Source organism: Esox lucius, chromosome 20, assembly GCF_011004845.1.
Source record: "Esox lucius isolate fEsoLuc1 chromosome 20, fEsoLuc1.pri, whole genome shotgun sequence".
In the NCBI taxonomy this organism is placed as follows: domain Eukaryota; kingdom Metazoa; phylum Chordata; class Actinopteri; order Esociformes; family Esocidae; genus Esox; species Esox lucius.
The window spans coordinates 3,837,850-3,860,231 of record NC_047588.1 but is presented as its reverse complement, the minus strand read 5'-3'; the positions used below and the strand labels follow the sequence as shown (position 1 = coordinate 3,860,231).

Genomic DNA, 22,382 nt, shown 5'->3' with positions numbered 1-22,382 from the left:
AAGTGTAAATCCAGGCTTGGAATGGTTTTCTCATTCCTGGCTGACTGGATGTAATTATATACAGTATAATAAGGTGTCTGTGAATCCAATTGAATCAGCCCCAGCTGAGGATGTGAGACCAGGTGTTTTTGTTGTGATAGTACGCGCAGAGGAACTCTGGTAATCCGGTGTGCACAGACAATTTGATCCTATGTAATTTCACTTGTCTCTGCCAATTCCCTCCCCTTGTGTCATCAGTGCCCTACAGGGTTAAAAGGTATCACTGCTCATACGTCTCCAAGAGTAACATCCTACTAATCATAAATAATGTATATAATGAATAATTAAGCAAAAAGAAAAGATAAATGTGATTTTAGTCACAATCACTCGACCAGGAACATTCTTTAACTCAAAGATTACAAGGTTAGTGAGTCCCATTATATTTACTGTTAAAGGTAACCTTCCCTTGAAAAAACACAAACATACCAACCGAGCATCTGATTGGCCCCATGCCACCAATCTTTCTCCACCCCACCCCCGAAAAAATAAATCAGACACTTACACACTCTCTATCTTTCTCTGTGACAAACACAAGGGGTCTTCGAAGCTTTATCGTCAGAATGTGTACAACTGAAGGTCATGTGCAGTGCTGTGATCTGCTCAATACTCTCCTCTAATCAACATGTTGATTAGGGCAGTAGAGATGGTTCCCAAAACGTTCCTCCCTTTGCCAGCTGGCTAGCTGCCCCAACCTGCAACACAGTAACTCCCCTGGCCAGTTACAGTTGGAGACAACAGCTGTTAGCCGTCTGGATGAATCATCCAAACGCTAGGTTCCAGTCTCCTGAACAGGCGGAGCCTTGGTAGCTCAGCTATTAACAAACAAATACATTTCAGGAGGGTTGTAGCTGGAAAGCCTGGTTGATATCATTCTCAAGATCAATGTACATCCTACCCTTATGCTAGGTTGAGGGCGATGTTCTAGGCTGAGGGTGAAATGCTAGGGTGAGGCCGACGTGCTATGCTGGAGGTAGTAGAATGGTCAGCCTCAAAGACCTTCCAGTTGGCCCTGGTGGCCTGAATGTTTCAATGACATTCAAGGGCAAGCCATTGACCAAGAGATTAGCCCGCTCCAGGGTCAGACCAACAGGTCAAATTCTCAAGGCAGAGAAGGTGGGCTGGAACAATGGGTTCTTCCAACATGTGGGTCTAAGCCACCTGAAGGGCATCAGGGGCATGGTGTCACCTACAGAGTTGTTCTTGTAAGGGGGCTCTGACCACTTGAAATGGTACCTGGAAGTAGTGGCTCTCTAAGTCATCATGAGGTAGGGGCTGTCCAAGGTGCACAGCATTTCTGCTCTGGAAATGCCACTACTACAATGCAAACTACCTGTTTCCGGAGTAGCAAAACCAAAACTATAGTCTGTACCTGCGCGTCACTGCAGTGAGGGTCCATAAAGAGGCTGCATATACTCAGCAGAGATTGGTTTTGGAAGGTGGGCTCACGGTGGAGCAGACCAACTACCGAAGGGAGGAATACTTGAACTGATAGGAGGGGGCACCACTAGAGATGGTAAAATTGTGAAAGAGAGGAGAGGGCTTGCTGAGCATGGTTGCTGAAACTACTCGCCCAGCAGCGTGGAATCAACTAAGCGGTTCGCTGAAGAGCGAGGTAGAGGAAATGGGACTTTCCAAAAGATTATGCCTGACATCACAACATTTACTTGTACCCTTGACAGTTTATCCAACACATTAACCATGCTTATATCCAATCTGCCCAGTAATTGAACCCAGGCAGCAAGCAGAACAGCTGTTGGTATGTCACTTTCTATAGATTTGACATTATTACTAACCCTTAACTTGATTTCAGGGGTTTCAGTGGTGCTTCAGTCAGGGTACTCCCCATGCTTCACGGTAACTGATCTAATTTCAGGTATTGGGGAGAGTCTTTTGCAGAGCTCTGTAGGGCTGACTGAGTGCCAAGCAGAACACGCCAGCCAAGCCTGCAGATCAGCCATAGTGAATCAGCAGTAGACTCTATCTGAATGTTGGATCTGTGAGTCAGCACTTATCTAATGGTGCCAGCCAGCAATGCTGTTGGTCATTTAGCCTGAGAGCTGATGTCTCTCTCTCTCTCCTGTCTCAGACTGCTGTCGTTGTCTCTTTTCATCTCTATGTCAGCATGCAGTATGCATGCACACACTGGTCAAGGTCCAGATGGCCCAGCTTCACGTGCACATCCAGAGCCCATATATTATTTCCTTATCTCAATAAAGCAATACACAGTGGTTGATCTTGGACAGAAAAACAGCACTGTCTCCTTCTTATCCGTACATATGCTTGAAGACTGTGTTTACTGTTGAAAACTTGGAAAAAGTAATTGTAAAAATAACAGGATAGAATATAGCTGTAGAATAGAATAAAGCTGTACTTTTCTAGGCACACATCTTAAACATAAAATGACAGTACAGAATCAATATTAATATTGATCAAGCTATACAATCATTTTGGGACATGTAGATGGTATATATACAAGTTACTCCACAACCGCTTCCCTAATCCTTTAACACCAGTGAATTCACAGTTATGGTTGTTGACCTAACTATTGTCTAATCCAGCTTCTGCAACACTTGCGTATTTAGGGGTAATGGCTGTCCACATTTTACTTAATGTTGCATAACACTGTGAAAGATCTTTTTGATCTTGGTTACTTAGCCTATTTAACAAAACACAAAATGTAGTCTACTTCTTATCAATGACAGTGAACTGTGTTGGCCATAAATCTCTGTGGGTGTTGAATATATTTTATGATTATGGTACTGTTAAAGATATAGTCAATATTCTTCGTCGTTTTAATACATGCACAATCATACAGTCGATATCTATGAATTTTCAGGTTAGAATAGTAGACTCATATATGATGCAACTTCAACGAAAATGTTGACACATGCACGAGATATCATATATTTAATACAATTTAATTGATGTCGTATCTTACGCAAGCAAAGAAAGACTGGTTGCTTAATCCTCCCGGTAAGTACCGTAGTAACTAGAGCGTTGCGCTTTCCTCGTGTTCTTCATTCTGTGTTCTGACTGGAAGAGCTGTCACTGTACGAGGGTAGTCACCGGCGCGTTCACTTGTTGAGTCCACAACAGCGTTTACGGTTACTATAAGCTATTTAAAGAGGGTAACAACATGGCACACGCTTTGGTCAAACGGGAATCCGTCGACAGTGAAATGCATAAAGCCGGAGACCAAAGTAAAACATTCGTTTACACGAAGAAGAGGGGATATGACGTTACACGTAATCCCCACCTGAACAAGGTAACCAAAAAAAGTTGTTTTTGTGTTTGCTTTGAACGCTTCTATTTGAAACGAAGTGTTGTCTATCTTTAGCTACGTTGCGTGATTAGGAGTGCCAGCTTCAAAGGAGGCTATATTTAGTTTTAAAGGAGCCCAACGCCCCTCGGAACTACATAAAGTTGTTCCACTTTTGCCTTTCCTGTGTAGTTCCCTGGAAGTGTCCCTAGTTACCAGAAGAAATGACGCGACAGCCCACCCTACCCGCGTAATATTACACATGTTAAGCTTGCACATTCTATTACAGCCCTTGGGTAGCCTTCTCCCGATGATTGACATTGTGTAATTCAAATCAACAAACGGTTTATTTTATTTTATTTATCGAGTCATAGAACACAGAAAGCCAGTGTCAGGAGGTAGTTAGAATGGAAAACTGTTGTTCCAGTTTTATTTATTTTTTCAAACTGCGAAAGAGCTTTCAGTAGGGCCATAACACTGCTTTCTAGTATTTTCTTTTTCGCACCGGGCTACGCCACACAGTTCTACGGTTCGCACATAGCCTAGGGAAGCAGAGGCAACAGGTCGTTGGTCATTGTGGAGGAGTGACCATCTCTGTCCATGGTGCTGATTGGTTCGAGAATCTTTTATCTGTCACTGTCAACTGAAATAAATCTGTTGAATTCATGTTTACTGTTTATTTATACAGAACATTTGCCCGATGTAGATTTGTGCTGGCTATGGACGATGTTAAAAATAATACCTAAAAAAATTGTGAAACATGTCAGTTGTATTATTAATGTAGCAGACCTGATAGTAGTTAAGCTGGGACAAATCGAGCAGTGTTTATGTCCTTTGATTGTGTATAAGAAGTAAATACCATTAGGGACAAAATGTTTAGTCCTTCGGTTTGCCTTTCAAAAGATTTTTATAGGACTTATCTTCATTTAAACAGTGTAATAATTTTAGAAATGTATACATTTAAACAACAGTGCCAGTTCAGTTCAAATCTCCACCTTAGAATTTTCTATCATCTTGTATAAAATGTTAATAAGTTTTTGCCTTGAACAACGTGACTCCATTCAGAAGCTGCGGTCTTTGGGTAAAAGCTATCTGTTATTGTGTAAAAGATAAGTGGTATTTACAGTTTAACTGGCTGCCAGGGGCCCTTCCCAGCTTGTAGCTGATAAGTCAGTCAATGCTGTTCAAACACCCCTTCTGCTGAGGGGGTGCAAAAGCCAGCCCCCCGCTGCCTGCAAAGAACCATGTTTGTCAAGAAGGTTAATGACTCCACTCCTCTGAGACCAGCTCTCACTCACTGAATGCATGAACAGGTCTGTGTGTGTTCCTGTGGGTGTGTTTCTGTCTTAACTATATAATGGGGACAAAAATCACTCTAAACTGTGGTTAAATCAGAAAAAGTTTACTAATGGATGGACATTTTTCCTGTTCCCATTTTCAAAAGGGCAATTTTTTAGCTTAAGGTTTAAGGTAAACATTAAAATTAAGGTTAGGCATTTTGTTTGGGGTGAGAATTGTCAAGGGCTTTCTAAGTGATTGGTCACTGGGAGCCATGAATCTGCCCTGAATCTGATTCCAACCATTGAAGGACTCTACTCTTGCAGTTTTTACAAGGAGCACATGTGCTACTAAGCTGAAAAATGTAGGTGCACGAAAATAAACTTAGGAACACAACTCAATTGTTAAGGTACGGTTTTGTCTGTAGTATTTACAAAAAACCACAACAATTACAGCCAAAACCTTTACGTATGTGTATTACGACACTTCCCTGCGACTCTTCCTCAGGTCTTTATTGTACAAAAAGTACTGTTCTGTCAATATACCTGGGTATATAAACTACTCTAAAGGCAGCTCTATAAATATTTTTAAATATTCCCAAATTCAGTATTCTCAGTTCCTGTCTTATTTCTTTTGGATTCTCATCGACTAATATTACAAATATTAAGAAAAAAATAGATGGTATATACATTTCAATAATTCAATCACATGAGAATTAAAATATATATATTTCAATAGCAAATCTTTGAATAGCGATCTGGCCCTTTCATTGTGCTTGCAGGAAAAGAGGAAAGTTTGGTCTGTGATACATGTACAGCAATACAATACTGTTGCTTCTGGTTTAAATGAGCCTTGTAGGATTTTTACTATAGTACTTGCATGAATAAGAACATAAATGACCAGAAGATTCTGCACTAAAGTTTTTAGGTTACATTTTCAAATATTTTTTCTGAGTGTCCAAGATATTCCTCATTTAAACTTTCTCGCCGGTCCGTCTACGTTTGCATTGACTTGTACTCTCCCGGACTCACTTTAGACACTGGCAGTACTACAGTATTCCCCCACCCCAAACCACCATGGACTGGCTAATACTATTCCTGTCTCATTCCATGAGAGAAGAGGAAACAAGTTACTGTTTAAATTCTGTCTTCCAAATGTTAGTCAGGATTCTACACAGTGGACCTATAAACTAATAAAAAATGGGTCTGAATAATGTAATAATAACTGTTTACATTTTTAATGTAGGAGGTACTGTTGGCAAGTCCTGTAGCTTCTTCCAGCTGATAATCAAACACGCCAACCACAGACGAGGGAAGCAACATGCTGAAAATGTATTCGTGCTAGGTTTTGCTTTTAAGCTAATAATGGCTAAACAGGGTCGGAATAATTACAATAATTTTAATGAGATAGAAAATAGTAACTGGGAGTTTGCCGTGTCTGATAAGCCTGAGATTTGCTTGAGATTATGCAGCGTAACACATGGTGGTTTTCCTTCAGAATGGTTTTGCGAGCTACATTACGTGACAGTTCCGGAGCTGAAATGTTGTCAATGAAGTTTGTGCTATGAGCAGATGAGTTTCATTTCAATGGTGTCTGAGATGACTCTGAGATGAACAAAGTTCTGTAGAATCATGGTTCCAACCTCTGACTAAGCTAGGATATTATTGGCTCGTTAAGGTGCTCTGAATCATGGCATCAGATTTTATTTATTTTTGTATTTGTGATTATCGATTGTGATTTTAAACACTCAGTAACACTACAACCACCGGACGTTTGGGTTTTCTGGGTAGAAACGGGTAATTGTGGATGTGTGAAACCTTAAATTCTCGCACCTACGTTTGTTGTTGCATATGCAATCGAAATTGTCACAGTAGAGCCCAGCATTGATAGACTAGGCAGGCTAACCGTTTGTGTTGGGCTAATTATAGGAAGGTTGCTGGAACAAGTCCTGCTGTGTCATCAAGGTGATTTATCTGCCATTGAACAAGGCACTTGTTCTAATTGCACCAGGGTTTCTGTCAATGATGGCTGATCCCAGTTCACACTGTGGAACAAATAAAATGAAACATTGTTTGACCTTTTTAGGGTTTTAGCCAGGTTCTAGGCCTGTACCTATAGACAATAGCCTACTTGTAGGAAGTCATGTCATCTCTACACCCAATTTAAATGTTTACATCTGTTTGTTGACATTTCTGCAAGCACCCAAGTGATCTGAATGACCCATCTGTACAAGACAGCTGTAGTGGTTTAAGAGGCTCTCAGATTGGATGACTAGGATGTATGTGGTTAACCTTGCTTGGTCTAAATATATTGTTGTCTGTAGTGTCTTCTGTTTGTAATTGGATAGGACAATTGGCCCTTTAGTGCATGCTTGATTTTTGTATTTTAATTTGGATTTTAGTATTTAGCACAATGCTATCCATAGCAACTTAAAGCTGTTATCGAAGGGTGGCTACATGGGACAAACTCCACTAGCTAAGTGCAAACCATACACAGTCAGTCCATGGTCAGCACAACTGAGTTGTTTTATTGGATTTGGGCATCTGGGTCAGGCTGATGTTTTAGGGTAGAAACCTTGTAGAGTGAATCCATTCTCATTTCTATGCATCTCTTTTTGTGTCAAAATGCAAAGAATGAATGGTACGATACCCACGTCTCTTGTTTTCTGGTGGGATTTTCATGTTATTTTCACGTCGCCTGTTATAATGAGCTAGCTAGAGTGCGTGTTATTGCGTTGTTTTTGAGAAGACTCTGTTATTGCGTTGTTTTTGAGAAGACTTTTCATTTGATTAGAAGAAACTGCTGTCAAACTAGCTTTATTTGGAAGTAATTTGAAGGTGAGTGCAGCAACTTATTTAATTAATCCTCTGCAAGTAGACATTTGTGTTAAACTAAATACAATAATCCTGTCAATGTATAGGCTTGCTTTCATAATCTGTATTTAAAAAAACAGGTCTATTGATATCAGTTAATTAAGGCTACGACTGTTTTCTTGCTAGTTCCATTGATTATATCCTTGTTGAACATTGTTATTCTTTGAGTAGTCTTTCTGTGGGTTATTTACCTAATAATAACTAAAATAATGAATAACTAAACCACACAGTTGATTGTTGAGCTGCAACAGCAGCAAAAGCATTGCATGCCAAGACACCAGAGATTGCGTCACCAATGCTTCACCTTTTGGTTTGCTTTGCGTTTCCTAAAGCATCGTTGTATAGGTCAGGTTGACACAAATGCCGAAACCGAGGCGCACCTTCTTAACGCACAAGTACCCATGACTAACTCTTCAGTTCTGAGGAGAAAAGGGCTTTTTATTTAAAGGGTTGAACCATGCACTGTCAGCCTTGTTCGTGAACAGGCCAGAGGAAATTACAAGAGAAAGTCGGAAACGACAGCCGAAGTGTGTTCTGCAGCTCTGCAACAGACCGCCTTCTGTGGGCCCAGCATTGGGACATTGTTGCCCACTCCTGGGTTCAGGGTACCCTGGGAATAAGTGTTTTTCTCCCGCACCGGACCCACTTCAGCCTCAGACAGGAGCCAGGGGGAGGGACAGCAAAGTAATTGATACTGAGGGACGGAAGGTGGCGAAAGCGGCTTGTCCTCACATCTGCGGGGGAGTCAAATTCATTTCCATCCCTTTACCCCTCGCTCAACACTCGCTCCCCCTCTCCGGAAAAAAAAGTGGAACAGGATATTATAGGTGTGTTCGACGTGCTCAAACCACGCAATAAAGAAATCAAGTGGGTAGCGAAGCCTGGATAAAGGGGTCTCTGTGGGGAGGAAGAGAGAGCTGGCTGGACTTCACAGACGTCCTCTGTCTCTCTGGGCTGATCAGTTATTAATGCACTGCCTGTGTGAATCCCCCGGCTACCAGTCCACACTGCAGCCCCTTTCTGCCACTCGTGGGTTGGCCTGCCACGAAACACCGGGCATGGAAAACAACAACAAGCCAAACGCTCCCTCTGAGCACCCTGCCGGGATGGTGTTTCAACTCAAACACAAGAAATGTAGTGAAGCGGGAGTGGAGCGCAGGCCAGCCAACACATGCCCTTTCAGAGGGAGCTAACCGGGCTAAACCTGTGCTGTGTGTGGTCAGGAGTGTGTGAATGGATTCTTTGCCCTTTTGTGACAGTAGCATTTGCTGGCAGGTGAGGTTGGCATCACTGAAGGTTAACATAGGACTGTCTTCTCTGCATGATAGCCAAAATTGCTACTCCTACTGAAATGTTTGGGTGGCTCAGCACAGACAGGTATTTAATATCACAAACATGGTATGGTGCAGTGTACAATTTTGCATTAACTTCCAACTCTGGAGAGTTGTAGTCCTTCTGATTTAAGTTATTATGCATTTGATAAAAAAAAACAAGGCCAGAGGGTGTGGTGTATGGCCAATATACTGTGACTACGGCATGACACTGTGGCAATATACCACAAACTCCAAAGGTTCTTCATTACAACAAAATGTTTATCATGGAATTGGCTACATTTATTGAACTTTTCAGATTCAGTGGCAAAGATCCAGAACATCAATTTGATGCTCATCTTGTAAACCCAGGCTCACAATTTGATTTTGCAGATGAACCGTCAAACAACAAATGTCCATTAAAGAATCTCTGTTCCAGGATTCGTGAGCACACTGTGGTACAACGATTTTGCAGCCGGGATTTGCTTGTGTGCCAATTGGCTGACCATGCAAATCAAGCTGTTATCATAACCTTTGGTCTCCAACAACTGGAAGTTATCATCAGCCTGACTCATTTGGAGTCTAACCCCTATTTGGCTGTTATACGCATTACTTTGTTTCCCCTCATTATTCAGATTTTCCACCAGTCTTGCATTGTTTCCTCCCACCAAGGTTAGAATGAATACATTTTGTGACAAACAAACCAAGATATGGCAACAAATTGCTTTCAAATTGGTAATGGAATCATTTCTGAAATGGTTACTTTGGTTTTAAGAATGCACTTAGTGTATATAGTTCATCGGAAGAGAAGCTAGTGATTGAGACTTTCTAATCCTAATGCACACTAGCCTATCCTGTAATAGTCGGATGAAGATACGCAGTCCTAACTGGGTTAAGGTGCCCTTGGATTCTTGAACGAGTGTGGGGCCTTCCCTTGACTTGTACTCCCAAAAGAATGAACATGTCCCTCAGAATAATTCTGAACATTATTTGCGGAAGGTTCATAACTATCTGGGGGCCCAGTTTTACCTTGACTGATGAGCATAATGTTTAAACTGTTCTGTGAAGACACAGGTCATTCCATTATGAAAAGTACAGTAACTCCTTTTTTTGTGATGGTGGCAACATGAGATACAGGCGGGTGTTTGAGCAATAAGCTTTCAAGTCTCGAAGCTAATGAATGGTTACAGGACAAACGGCACTCTGTTCTGGTTCCATTATGGGTTGGATGCTCCTGTCAATCTCCCTCACTTGTGGGCCCTACTACTCCCAGGACTGGGTTTGTGATGTCACAGGTGTGGCCAGGTGTCTCCAGGTGTGGCGGTGCGACCGCACACATTGCCGGCAGCCAGACATTCCGCTGGTGGAGTGGAGTGTAGCGGCCAGACTGGGAAAGTGCACCCTAGTTCCTCTCCAATAACTCAACCTCAGTGACACCTGCCAAGCCGACTCATTTTTATCTTACTCAATTTCCATCATTGTGGGGACAAAAATGTATTCCCATTCCAAATCTTATTTAACTCTAACCCTAACACCAAAAAACTAATCCTTAACTTACACATGTGCACACTCTTTCCTACTCTTTAAAAAATGTACGCTAGTTTAGTTTTTAGGTATATTACTGACTTACTTGCAATATCTGCAATATTCAATACTACTACCAATATTGCTGCTAGTTTGCAGAACTCTTTTTAAACTGCTGCTATGTACACACCCCTGTTAAAATGCCAGGTTCTTGTGATGTAAAAGAGTGAGACAAAGATAAATCATGTCAGAACTTTTTCTACCTTTTAATGTGACCTATAACGTGACAATTGAAAAAAAAAAAATAATAATTAACTCACAATAACCTGGTTGCATACGTGTGCACACCCTTAAACTAATACTATGTTGAAGCACCTTTTGATTTTATTACAGCACTCTGTCTTTTTGGATAGGAATCTATTAGCATGGCTCATCTTGATGTAGCAATATTTGCCCACTCTTCTTTGCAAAAGTGCTCCAAATCTGTCAGATTGGGAGGACATCTCCTGTGCACAGCCCTTTTCATATCACCCCACAGATGTTCAAATGGATTCAGCTCTGGGCTCTGGCTGGGCCATCCATCCATCCATCATCTTCCGCTTATCCGGGGCCGGGTCGCGGGGCAGCAGTCTAAGCAGGGATGCCCAGACTTCCCTCTCCCCAGACACTTCCTCTAGCTCCTCCGTGGGGACACCGAGGCGTTCCCAGGCCAGCCGGGAGACATAGTGCCTCCAGCGTGTCCTAGGTCTTCCCCGGGGTCTCCTCCCGGTGGGACGGGACTGGAACACCTTCCCAGGAAGGCGTTCCGGAGGCATCCGAAGCAGATGCCCAAGCCACCTCAGCTGACCCCTCTTGATGTGGAGGAGCAGCGGCTCTACTCTGAGCTCCTCCTGGGTGACCGAGCTTCTCACTCTCTCTAAGGGAACGCCCGGCCACCCAGCGGGGAAAGCTCATTTCAGCCGCCTGTATCCGGGATCTTGTCCTTTCAGTCATGACCCAAAGCTCATGACCATAGGTGTCCTTCCCTCACTCGTGAACAAGACCCCTAGATACTTAAACTCCTCCACTTGAGGCAGGCACTCTCCACCAACCTGAAGTGGGCAAGCCACCCTTTTCCGACTGAGGACCATGGCCTCGGATTTGGAGGTACTGATTCTCATCCCCACCGCTTCACACTCTGCTGCAAACCGTCCCAGTGCATGCTGAAGGTCCTGGTTAGAAGGGGCCAACACGACAACATCATCTGCAAAGAGCAGAGACGAAATTGTGTGGTCCCCAAACCTGACACCCTCCGGGCCCTGGCTGCGCCTAGAAATTCTGTCCATAAAAATTACGAACAGAACCGGCGACAAAGGGCAACATGCACTGGGAACAAGTCTGACTTACTGCCGGCAATGCGGACCAAGCTCCTACTTCGGTTGTACAGGGACCTGACAACCCTTAGCAAAGGACCCAGGACCCCATATTCCCGAAGCACCCTCCACAAGATGCCGCGAGTGACACAGTCGAATGCCTTCTCCAAATCCACAAAACACATGTGGATTGGTTGGGCAAACTCCCATGAACCCTCCAACACCCCGTAGAGGGTATAGAGCTGGTCCAGTGTTCCACGGCCCGGACAAAAACCACACTGTTCCTCCTGAATCCGAGGTTCTACTATCGGCCATATTCTCCTCTCCAGAACCCTGGCATAGACTTTCCCGGGGAGGCTGAGAAGTGTGATTCCCCCTATAGTTGGAACACACCCTCCGGTCCCCCTTCTTAAAAAGAGGGACCACCACCCCGGTCTGCCATCCCAGAGGCACTGTCCCCGACCGCCACGCGATGTTGCACAGGCGTGTCAACCAAGACAGCCCCACAACATCCAGAGACTTGAGGTACTCAGGGCGGGTCCACCTCTGAGCCCTCATCCTCTGCTTCCTCAATGGAAGACGTGGCAGCGGGATTGAGGAGATCCTCGAAGTACTCCTTCCACCGCCCGACGACATCCTCAGTTGAGGTCAACAGCTGCCCACCTCTACTGTAAACAGCGTTGGTAGGGCACTGTTTCCCTCTCCTAAGGCGCCGGATGGTTTGCCAGAATCTCTTCGAGGCCAGCCGATAGTCCTTCTCCATGGCCTCACCAAACTCCTCCCAGGCCTGAGTTTTTGCCTCCACAACCACCCGGGCTGCAGTCCGCTTGGCCTGTCGGTACCCGTCAGCCGCCTCAGGAGTCCCACATGCCAACCAGGCCTGATAGGACTCAGCTTGACGGCATCCCTTACTTCCGGTGTCCACCACCGGGTTCGGGGATTGCCGCCTCGACAGGCACCGGAGACCTTACAGCCACAGCTCAGAGCGGCCACTTCGACAATGGCGGTGGAGAACATGGTCCACTCGGACTCAATATCTCCAGCCTCCCTCGGGATCCAGTCGAAGCTCTGCCGGAGGTGGGAGTTAAAGATCTCTCTGACAGGAGACTCGGCCAGACATTCCCAGCAGACCCTTACAGTACGCTTGGGCCTGCCGAGTCTGTCCAGATTCCTCTTCCCCGCCATCGGATCCAACTCACCACCAGGTGGTGATCAGTTGACAGCTCCGCCCCTCTCTTCATCCGAGTGTCCAAGACATACTGCCGCAGGTCAGATGAGACGACAACAAAGTCGATCATCGACCTGCGGCCTAGGGTGTCCTGGTGCCACGTGCACTGATGGACACCCTTATGCTTGAACATGGTGTTCGTTGTGGACAAACTGTGACTAGCACAGAAGTCCAATAACTGAACACCACTCGGATTCAGATCAGGGGGGCCGTTCCTCCCAATCACGCCCCTCCAGGTGTCACTGTCGTCGTAAACTCCAACACATGGCGGCAGAGCTGGGGAGCTATAAGCAAACCCACACCAGCCCGCCGCCTCTCACCATGGGCAACTCCAGAGTGGTGAAGAGTCCATCCTCTCTCAAGGAGTGTGGTTCCAGAGCCCAAGCCGTGCGTAGAGGTGATCCCGACTACCTCTAATCGGAACCTCTCAACCTCACGCACGATCTCAGGCTCCTTCCCCGCCAGCGAGGTGACATTCCATGTCCCTAGAGCCAGTTTCCGTGTCCAGAGATCGGGTTGTCTAGGCCCCTGCCTTCGACTGCCGCCCGATCCTCTTCGCACCGTCCCCTTATGGTCCCCACGTCGCCCGTTCTGGCTGAGCCCGGCCGGGCCCCATGGGGGAAGGCCCGGCCACCAGGCGCTCGCTTACGAGCCCCAACCCCGGGCCTGGCTCCAGGGTGGGGCATCATTAAGGGGGTTTTGAACCGCTCTTAGTCTGACCCGTCGCCTAAGACCTGTTTGCCTTGGGAGACCCTACCAGGGGCATATAGCCCCAGATAACATAGCTCCTAGGGTCACTCGGGTACTCAAACCCCTCCACCACGTTAAGGTGGCAGTTCATGGAGGGGTGGCTGGGCCATTCCAAAACTTTAATGTTCTTCTGGTGAAGCCATGCTTTTGTGGATTTGGATGTGTGTTTTGGGTCGTTTTGATAGGAACCTCTTCATCTTCAGCTTTCTAATGGACGCCTGAAGGTATTTGGAACAGTCATCAAGTGGAGGAAATATGCCACAACAGACATTACCAAGAACTGGACATCCCTCCAAAATGTATGAAAAGACGAGAACTGGTCAGTGAGGCTTCCAAGAGGCCTACAGCAACATTAAAGGAACTGCAGGAATTTCTGGCAATTACTGGCTGTGTGCTACATGTGACAACAATGTCCTGTATTCTTCATGTGAATGGGCTATGGGGTAGGGTGGCAAGATGGAAGCCTTTTCTTACAAAGAAAAACATCAAAGCCTGGCTGAAGTTTGCAAAAACAAACATCAAGTCCCCCAAAAGCATGTGGGAAAATGTGTTATGGTCTGATGAAACCAAGGTTGAACTTTCTGGCCATAATTCCAAAAGGTATGTTTGGTGCAAAAACAGCACTGCACATCACCCAAAGAACACCATACCCACAATGAAGCATTGTGGTGGCAGCATCATGCTTTGGGGCTGTTTTTCTTCAGCTGGAACCAGGGCCTTAGTCAGGGTGGAGGGAAGCTGAGGGTAAATGTGATGGACTGGCCAAGCATGTCTCCAGTCCTAAACCCTATTGAGCATCTGTGGGGCATCCTCAAACAGAAGGTGGAGGAGCGCAACATCTCTAACATCCACCAGCTCCGTGATGTCGTTATGGAGGTGTGGAAGAGGACTCCAGTGGCAACCTATCAAGCTCTGGTGAACTCCATGCCCAAGAGGGTTAAGGCAGTGCTGGAAAATGTGGCCACACAAAATATTGACACTTTGGGCCCAGAGGAAAGGAAAATGGCTAATTGGGCCCAATTTAGACATTTTCACTTAGGGGTGTACTCACTTTTTTTTGACAGCGGTTTAGACATTAATGGCTGTGTTGATTTTATTTTGAGGGGACAGCAAATTTACACTGTTATACAAACTGTACACTTCTTTACATTGCAGCAACATGTCATTTCTTCAGTGTTGTCACATGAAAAGATATAATCAAATATTTACAAAACTGTGAGGGGGGGTACTCACTTAAGATACTGTATCATTAAATATTCAACAATTCTACCAAATGCTGCTAGTTCACCCTTATGTATGTTACCGCAATACTTTCCATATCTAAATGTTCAATAATACTGCCCAGATTGCTGCTAGTTTACAGTACTCTTGACAGTACATTGTATACACTTTACTTTCACTACTTAGTTGTCTGGTGCCATGTCACAATTATATTGTGCAGGATGATGCTGTGTTTGGTGCATTTGACAAATCTTGAGACTTGAAACTCACTCTCTCACTCACTAATCCTTTACCCAGTGTAGGTTTGACTTGGGTCTCATTGTGATTTTTAGTTCAATGAAGGGCTACACATTTTTCTAATGTACAATTTGTTTGTCAAAATTGATTTGTTGGCTGGAAAATATAATTTATTGATATCATTATCTCTTCTACATGCTTTAAATCTAGTTGTAAATGTTTAATAGTAAATTGAAACGTTTTTTTTTTCCTTTAGGGCTGGTGACTAGTTAGTTAAACAAACACCCACCTCTCAATGTTCCTGTTCATTTTGGCCTGTTTTTACCTCTGGTTCATTTTGGCCTGTTCATACCAGTCTATATAGCTCAAAGATGCTTTCGATTTTGTGTTTTGTGTAAATCAGAGGGACTGAAGTCTTTTTCAGGTGTGGACAATGGAGAAACCATTAGAACGGTCCCATAGGGCCTCATCGCTCAGGGCCTCATTGCCTGCTTATAAAGCATGTCTCAGACATCTCACCTCTCCCGTTCCCTCCTCAGTTTCTCTCGCACTTGACACTTGCTTGTTTAATCAATACAGCTTTTGTTTGTTTTATATTTGAATGGGAAAGCCTCACGAAGTCCAGAAACATGGGGTCTACAGTTGGCGAACCAAGGAAATGACCAAATACGAAATTGCCCCTTGACCTAATGCTATTGAGATAAGGTGAGAATGACAGCTACCTCAATGAGGCTTCTCAAATGATTTGGCTTTTGGTTTGAGCTGACAGTTGTATCATGAAAGAGGTTGTGTAAAGACATTGTCTGATAAACAACAGGTCAAGGGTCTTGTTTTGGCTTAACGGCTTGGATGCATTTCCTGAATGGCTTTGAATATAAGCGATGGACAATGAACAACCTGGCTCCATATCCACTTTCTAGGTGATAATGGGGAAACAATCTGGTCTGTCTGGGCAGCTGTACAAGCTGTGATTCGGCTTGAATTGACCTCTCACAACATGCCCGTAAAAAGTACTATGTGAAATTTGTAGGGGGAATTACAAGAGCCTTATACTTCATTTGAAAGAAATCTCCCCCAAGCTGACTAACTTTTGGTTATGTCCAAATGATTTACATAAAGCAAATATCCAGTTAATCACAACGTAAGTAATACTATGAAGCACCATCAATCTGTTATTACTACAGGGATATTATGGGTATTTATTCTTCTGTAGCAAAATAAAAACTGAAATGCTGTAATAGGCAAAGTTACATGATTGTCTGTGTTAAAGACAAAGATTCTACCCCCTGAGGCACAGGCAATGGAGGTTAGGTGGATGCTGTTGCCTGTTAAAGCCTTTGGCTCATTGTGAACATATTCGCTTAGCTAGGGAACAAGCTCCGATGTGCTATTCTTTTGCTCCTTTGTGTTAATACAGAAAGATGCATTCAGAGCACAACTTGCAGTGTAGGTGGGCCTTGATAATGGCTGAGATTATTGGAGCTCATAAAAGGGCACAGAGGACAAGGGGACAACAGTTTGTGTTTTCCTTTCACAATGTACAATGTTGTAACATGCCATCCGTCCTATTGCAACAGGACTCCCATTCACACTGCTACCTTTAGAGAATAAAGTATCTCTTTCACCGTGGTCCCAGAAGCTTCTGCACATGTATATCTCGCACTGTGTGTGCATTTATTCTCCATACACTTTAAATACAGCGGGTTAGTTGCAGAAATTCTAATCCTACAATGACCGCTTATTTCTGCCTTTCAGAAATGACATTTCAGGTTTTATTTTTTACAAGATTCAAGGTATGGGCCCTTCATGCTTACTTGTGGTTTTCCTAATAACAATGCAACAGCAGTACAAATAAAGTTTACAAAATGTTCCCTAAATCCTAAATGGCAGCTATATAAATCAAGTTAAATGTGCAAACTGCAGTTTTTACAATATTTATACCTTTATAAGGTGGGACTTTTTGATTGTGCAGCAGTGGTACCAGTCTGAATGTTATTAATAGTAAAATTATGTCCTGGGTCATTCTTATCTACCCACTGTTTGGCCTTTTGGTCACAGTTGTCTTTAGTGGCCTTAGGGAATTGCTGTTGTGCACTCTTGACAACATTGGTGTTGTTAATAATCAGTGACAAGCAGTACTTAATTTGTAAATCAGGAGGTTCCGGAACACATTTGGGCACACGAGCGACATGGACACAGTTAGGCTACAGGACATCAGTAGCACAAACAGCAGAAAACCAAAAGCTACAGCTTTCATAATCTTGTCAGGTGGTGCTGAGGCTACAAGAGGCTGCAGCAAAAGACAACTTCATGAACTCAGAATGCTTTTATTAGAATGTTTACAGTGCAAAGTGAACACTGCGATGGAAAAAGTCCTCTTATGTGATTGCAGAGGAACTTTAAAGATGCATTCTGTGTTTGTGAATAACAATTTCTTTATACCTTGCATTTTGGTATGGTCCTGTGTATTAGGTTCTGGGACTTGATTTTACTCAACAGCCCCGCATCACAACCAGTGGCCAAAAACTGGAAAATCTTTCTATTGTTGCTCCATTAGTGTGGATTAGGGCATGTTCCCTTCACTTTTTTCTAAGGTCATAATCTTGTCCTTTGCTTTGCTGACTTTGAGGGAAAGGTTGTTTTCCCAGCAGAACAATGCTAGTTGCCTCTATGTAGATGGACTCCTCTATTTTGGATATCAGGCTTACAATCGGTGTCATTGGAAAACTTAGAGTTGTGAACAGTTGTACTCATGGATGGACAGTTAGGAAAGCAAAGGGCTGAGGACATGCCCATGAGGATCCCAGGTGTTTCATAGCAGAATGATGAAAGTTGTTGCCAATTCTCACAGCCTGTGGTCTGTCAAATTGCACAGCATTTCCTGAAATGGTGTTCTTAAGTTGTTGTTTTTTGGAGGGACCACACTCAGTAAAATTGTGATTAAAGACCCTTTAGACTGAGGGACGATGTTAGAAGAAACTAAAACCGTTCATAGAGAAGTGCTACATTTACTTAGCTATGGAAGTCAGAAAGCTCCACAACCGTGCACATTTTTGTGGAACCTTCATACTTCATGTCCATAATGATATTTTGCCTCTGGCGGTGGTCTTGTAGCACATTAGAAATGACGCCATGACTAAGATGCCACAAGTGGGTTCAGATGCACTACTGGTGCTACTCGTTTTTTTCCCCTCTAAATTCTACTGAACGTAATGAAGGTAGTCGTCCTTGGTTAGGACCACTTTATTACAAAATCTATACTCTGAACTAACAATTAAATATGTATATGCCCCAATAATGGGTTGTTCGCTATGAAGACAGGTGTAGTTTGATTTTAGATTTGATGATTATTTAGGGGGGGGGGTGGGATCAATATATAATAAATGGTAACAGAATCGCTAGCATTATTACATAATAATGTTAGGTCGCTAACCTGGTTTATATACAGAAAAGCACACCTGATTAGATTTTGAATAGCATAGTAACTGAATCCAATAGGTCAGGTTTGGGTGATAACGCTGCAAGTTTGCATAAATACATGTCCCCAATGCTGTATTAGCCTAAACTATTTTCAAAACCAGGCTAACGAGTGCTCAGGATGGACTGGCATGAAGTATGCAAATGTTTTGTGCAAATTCTTCAGAGTTGCCATTTTGTTTTGAGACTTGGACTTTACCCCGAAAGCACTGTAGGTATAGCAGTCTCAGGAGGCCAAACCCCACACCTTGGCCGCCACTTCTAGTAGTCAATGCCATACTCCCTTTTCACAACTGTTTCAACAACTGTCCATACATTCACAACTTGACACTTGACTGATTTATAGAAACCTGTGGTTTCCATGTTTTCTAAGCAGGAACACTAAGAATCTCCTCTTAGTAACACTTACAGTGGTATGAAAAAGTTTAGGCACCCCTCTGAGGCTGCATAATTTACTCTGTCATCACAGAAAATTATCACAGTGGCATGCCATTCATTTTCTAATAAAAGCTGAGTACTGGGGTATTTTCCAGACAAAGTTTGTGTAGCAATATTAAGTTGTATGAAATTAAATCAGATGTGAAAAATAGGCTATGCAAAAATGTGGGCACCCTTGTCATTTTGTTGATTTGAATACCTGTAACTGCTTAGCACTGATTAATTGGAACACACAATTGGTTTGGTGAGCTCATTAAGCCTTGAACTTCATAGACAAGTGCATCCAATCATGAGAAAAGGTATTTAAGGTGGCCAATTGCAAGTTGTTTTTCTCTGACTCTCCTCTGAAGCGTGGCAACATGGGGGCCTCAAAACTACTCTCAAATGAACTGAAAACAAAGATTATTCAACATTATGGTATAGGGGAAGGCTACAAAAAGCTATCACAGAGATTTAAGCATTCAGTGTCCACTGTGAGGAAATGGAAGTCCACAGGCACAGTTCTTGTTAAGGCAAGAAGTGGCAAGCCAAGTAAAATATCGGAGAGGCAAAGGCGAAGAATGGTGTGAACGGTCAAAAACAGCCCATAGACCACCTCCAAAGACCTACAACATCTTGCTGCAGATGGTGTCACTGCGCATCATTCAACAATTCAGCGCACTTTGCACAAGGAGAAGCTGTACGGGAGAGTGATGCGGAAGAATCCTTTTCTGCACACGCCACAGTCGCTTGAGGTATGCAAACGCACATTTGGACAAGCCAGCTTCATTTTGAAATAAGGTGCTGTGGACTGATGAAACAAAGACTGAGTTATTTGGTCATAACAAGGGGCATTATGCATGGCGGCAAAAGAACACAGCGTTCTAAGAAAAACACTTGCTACCCACAGTAAAACTTGGTGGAGGTACCATCATGCTGTGGGGCTGTGTAGCCAGTGCCAGTAACTGGGAATCTTGTTAAAGTTGAGGGTCGCATGGATTCCACTCAATATCAACAGATTCTTGAGAATAATGTTGAAGAATCAGTCACAAAGTTGAAGTTACGCCGGGGCTGGATATTTCAACAAGACAACGACCAAAACACTGCTCATTTATGCAGAGGACCAAGTACAATGTTCTGGAATGGCCATCCCAGTCCCCAGACCTGAATATCATTTAGAATCTGTGGGATGATTTGAAGTGGGCTGTCCATGCCTGGCAACCATCAAACCTAACTGAACTGCAGATGTTTTGTAAGGAGGAATGGTCCAAAATACCTTCATCCAGAATCCAGACACTCAGAGGCTATAGGAAGCGTCTAGAAGCTGTTAATTTTACCAAAGGAAGCTCTACTAAATATACCCAATTATTTATAAATGAAAATCATGGAAATTGTCAGGGGTGCCCAAACTTTTTCATACGACTGTCGCTCCTCAGCTATAGGTAATGCGAGTTTGTAGGGGAAGGAATAGGCTGACATAAAATGCATTCCGAGGTCTAAACACAAGTTATGACATTTTTACTAATTAGATTTGTAATATCACAAATATGCGGCAACATTTTAGTAATCCGTTTCCTGGAAAGCTGGGACGCTGTTTAAAAAGCAAATAAAAACAGAATGCAATGATGTGCTAATCATTTATCCCTGTATTTAATTGGAAATCGTACAAAGATAACAAAATGTTGAAACTGAGAAATGTTATGGTTTTTGGAAAAATACATGCCCATTTTGAATTTGATGCTGGCAATATGTTTCACACAAGTTAGGACGGGCCAGTTGACCAATGTTGCATTGCCTCTTCTTTTAACAATACTTTTGGGACTGAGGAGACCAATTGCAGTCGTTTTCCCATTCTTGCTTGATATAGGGTTTAATCTACTCAACAGTTTGGGGTCTCATTTGTCATTTTCCTTTCATAATGCGCCAAATGTTTTCAATGGGTGACCGGTCTGGACGACAGGCAGGCCAGTTTAGCATCCAGACACTTTCTGCGGAGTCATGCTGTTGTAATACGTGCAGAATGTGGTTTGGCATTGTCTGGCTGAAATAAGCAAAGCCTTCCCTGAAAAATATGTAATCTGGATGGCAGCATATGTTGCTCCAAAACCTGTATACATTGTTAATGGTGATTTCACACATGTTCAAATCATCCATGCCGTGTGCACTAATGCACCCCCATACCATCACGGATGCTGGCTTGTAAACTGTGCTGATAAGATGGATAGTCCGTCTCCTCTTTAGTCTGGAGGAGGCTGCGTCCATTATTCACATTTTGATTTGTCAGACCGCGGTTCTGGATCTTGTTTATTTATTCTTTCTTTGCGTGGTAGAGTTTTAACTTTCATTTGTGGATGCAACGATGTGCAGAATTCAGAGGTAATGGTTTTTGGAAGTGTTCCTGAGCCTATGCAGGGATTTCCATACAGAATTGTGTATTTTTATGCAGTGCCACCTGAGGGCCCGAAGATCAGGACCATCCGATATTGGTTTTCGGCCTTGAACCTTGCATACAGATGTCTCAAGATTTTTTTAATCTTAATGATATTATGTACCGTAGATGAGATCCCTAAACTCTTTGCAATTTTACATTGAGAAACTTGTTGCACATTTTGCCGTGTAGTCCTTCAGAGTGGTTTACCCCTCCCAATCCTCACTTCTGAGAGACCCATCCTCTCTGGAATGATCTTTTAATACCCAATTATGTTACTGACCTGTTGCCAATTGACCTAATTAGTTGTGATATCCACCAAGTTTAATGTTTTTGAATTACACAACTCTTCCAATCTTTTGTTGCCTCTGTCACAATGTTTTAGAAATGTTTTGCTGGCATCAAATTTAGTGTGCATACATTTTTCAAGAAACTGTCTCATTTTCAACATTTGTCTATTTGTGTCTTTTTTGATATGTTGTCTATTCTACTAATATAAGGTTTCAATGATTTGCACATCATTGCATTTTGATTTCATTTACATGTAATGCAGCGTCCCAACTGTTTTGGAAACAGGGTTGTCTATGTGTGCTATATTTTCTCAAGGTTTAACATAATACAAAATGGACAATGTTTGCGAGCTTGCAAGCAACCAGTTCAATACTACTGGCAAAAATGATCAAATGCTTTGATCAAAATGCATCTTTGAGTTGTCCTAAACTAGGCCAGACGCTTGTTGTCCTGACTAACGGTCAGCTGTGGAATGCCATATGTACTTATCTGTGATTGAACGTCATCCTTGTTTCCCCTGCATGCTTCCTAAAGGGAGTAATTAATCCATTTTACATTTACCCATATTTTCACTCTTGCAATATCTGTAGTTGATCTCCTGAACTGTATGCACTTGTTTCCCAGTCTGTATTCATGTTGTAAGGAATTCCATTCAAAGATTCACAGAACTTGGGGAAAACGTTCTCATGCTGCAACCT

The 22,382-nt window shown here is 43.2% G+C and overlaps 1 protein-coding gene across 1 annotated transcript in view; it reads left to right on the top strand.

The window, feature by feature from the left end:
• The first annotated feature begins 3,046 nt into the window (after nucleotides 1-3,046).
• me1 (malic enzyme 1, NADP(+)-dependent, cytosolic) overlaps nucleotides 3,047-22,382 on the top strand; it is a 137,089-nt gene continuing 117,753 nt past the window's right edge. The window contains exon 1 of the mRNA XM_013132077.4: nucleotides 3,047-3,304. Within this exon, the coding sequence (XP_012987531.2) occupies nucleotides 3,176-3,304 (129 nt within the window). The 5' untranslated portion in view covers nucleotides 3,047-3,175. The remainder of the gene's footprint in view (nucleotides 3,305-22,382) is intronic.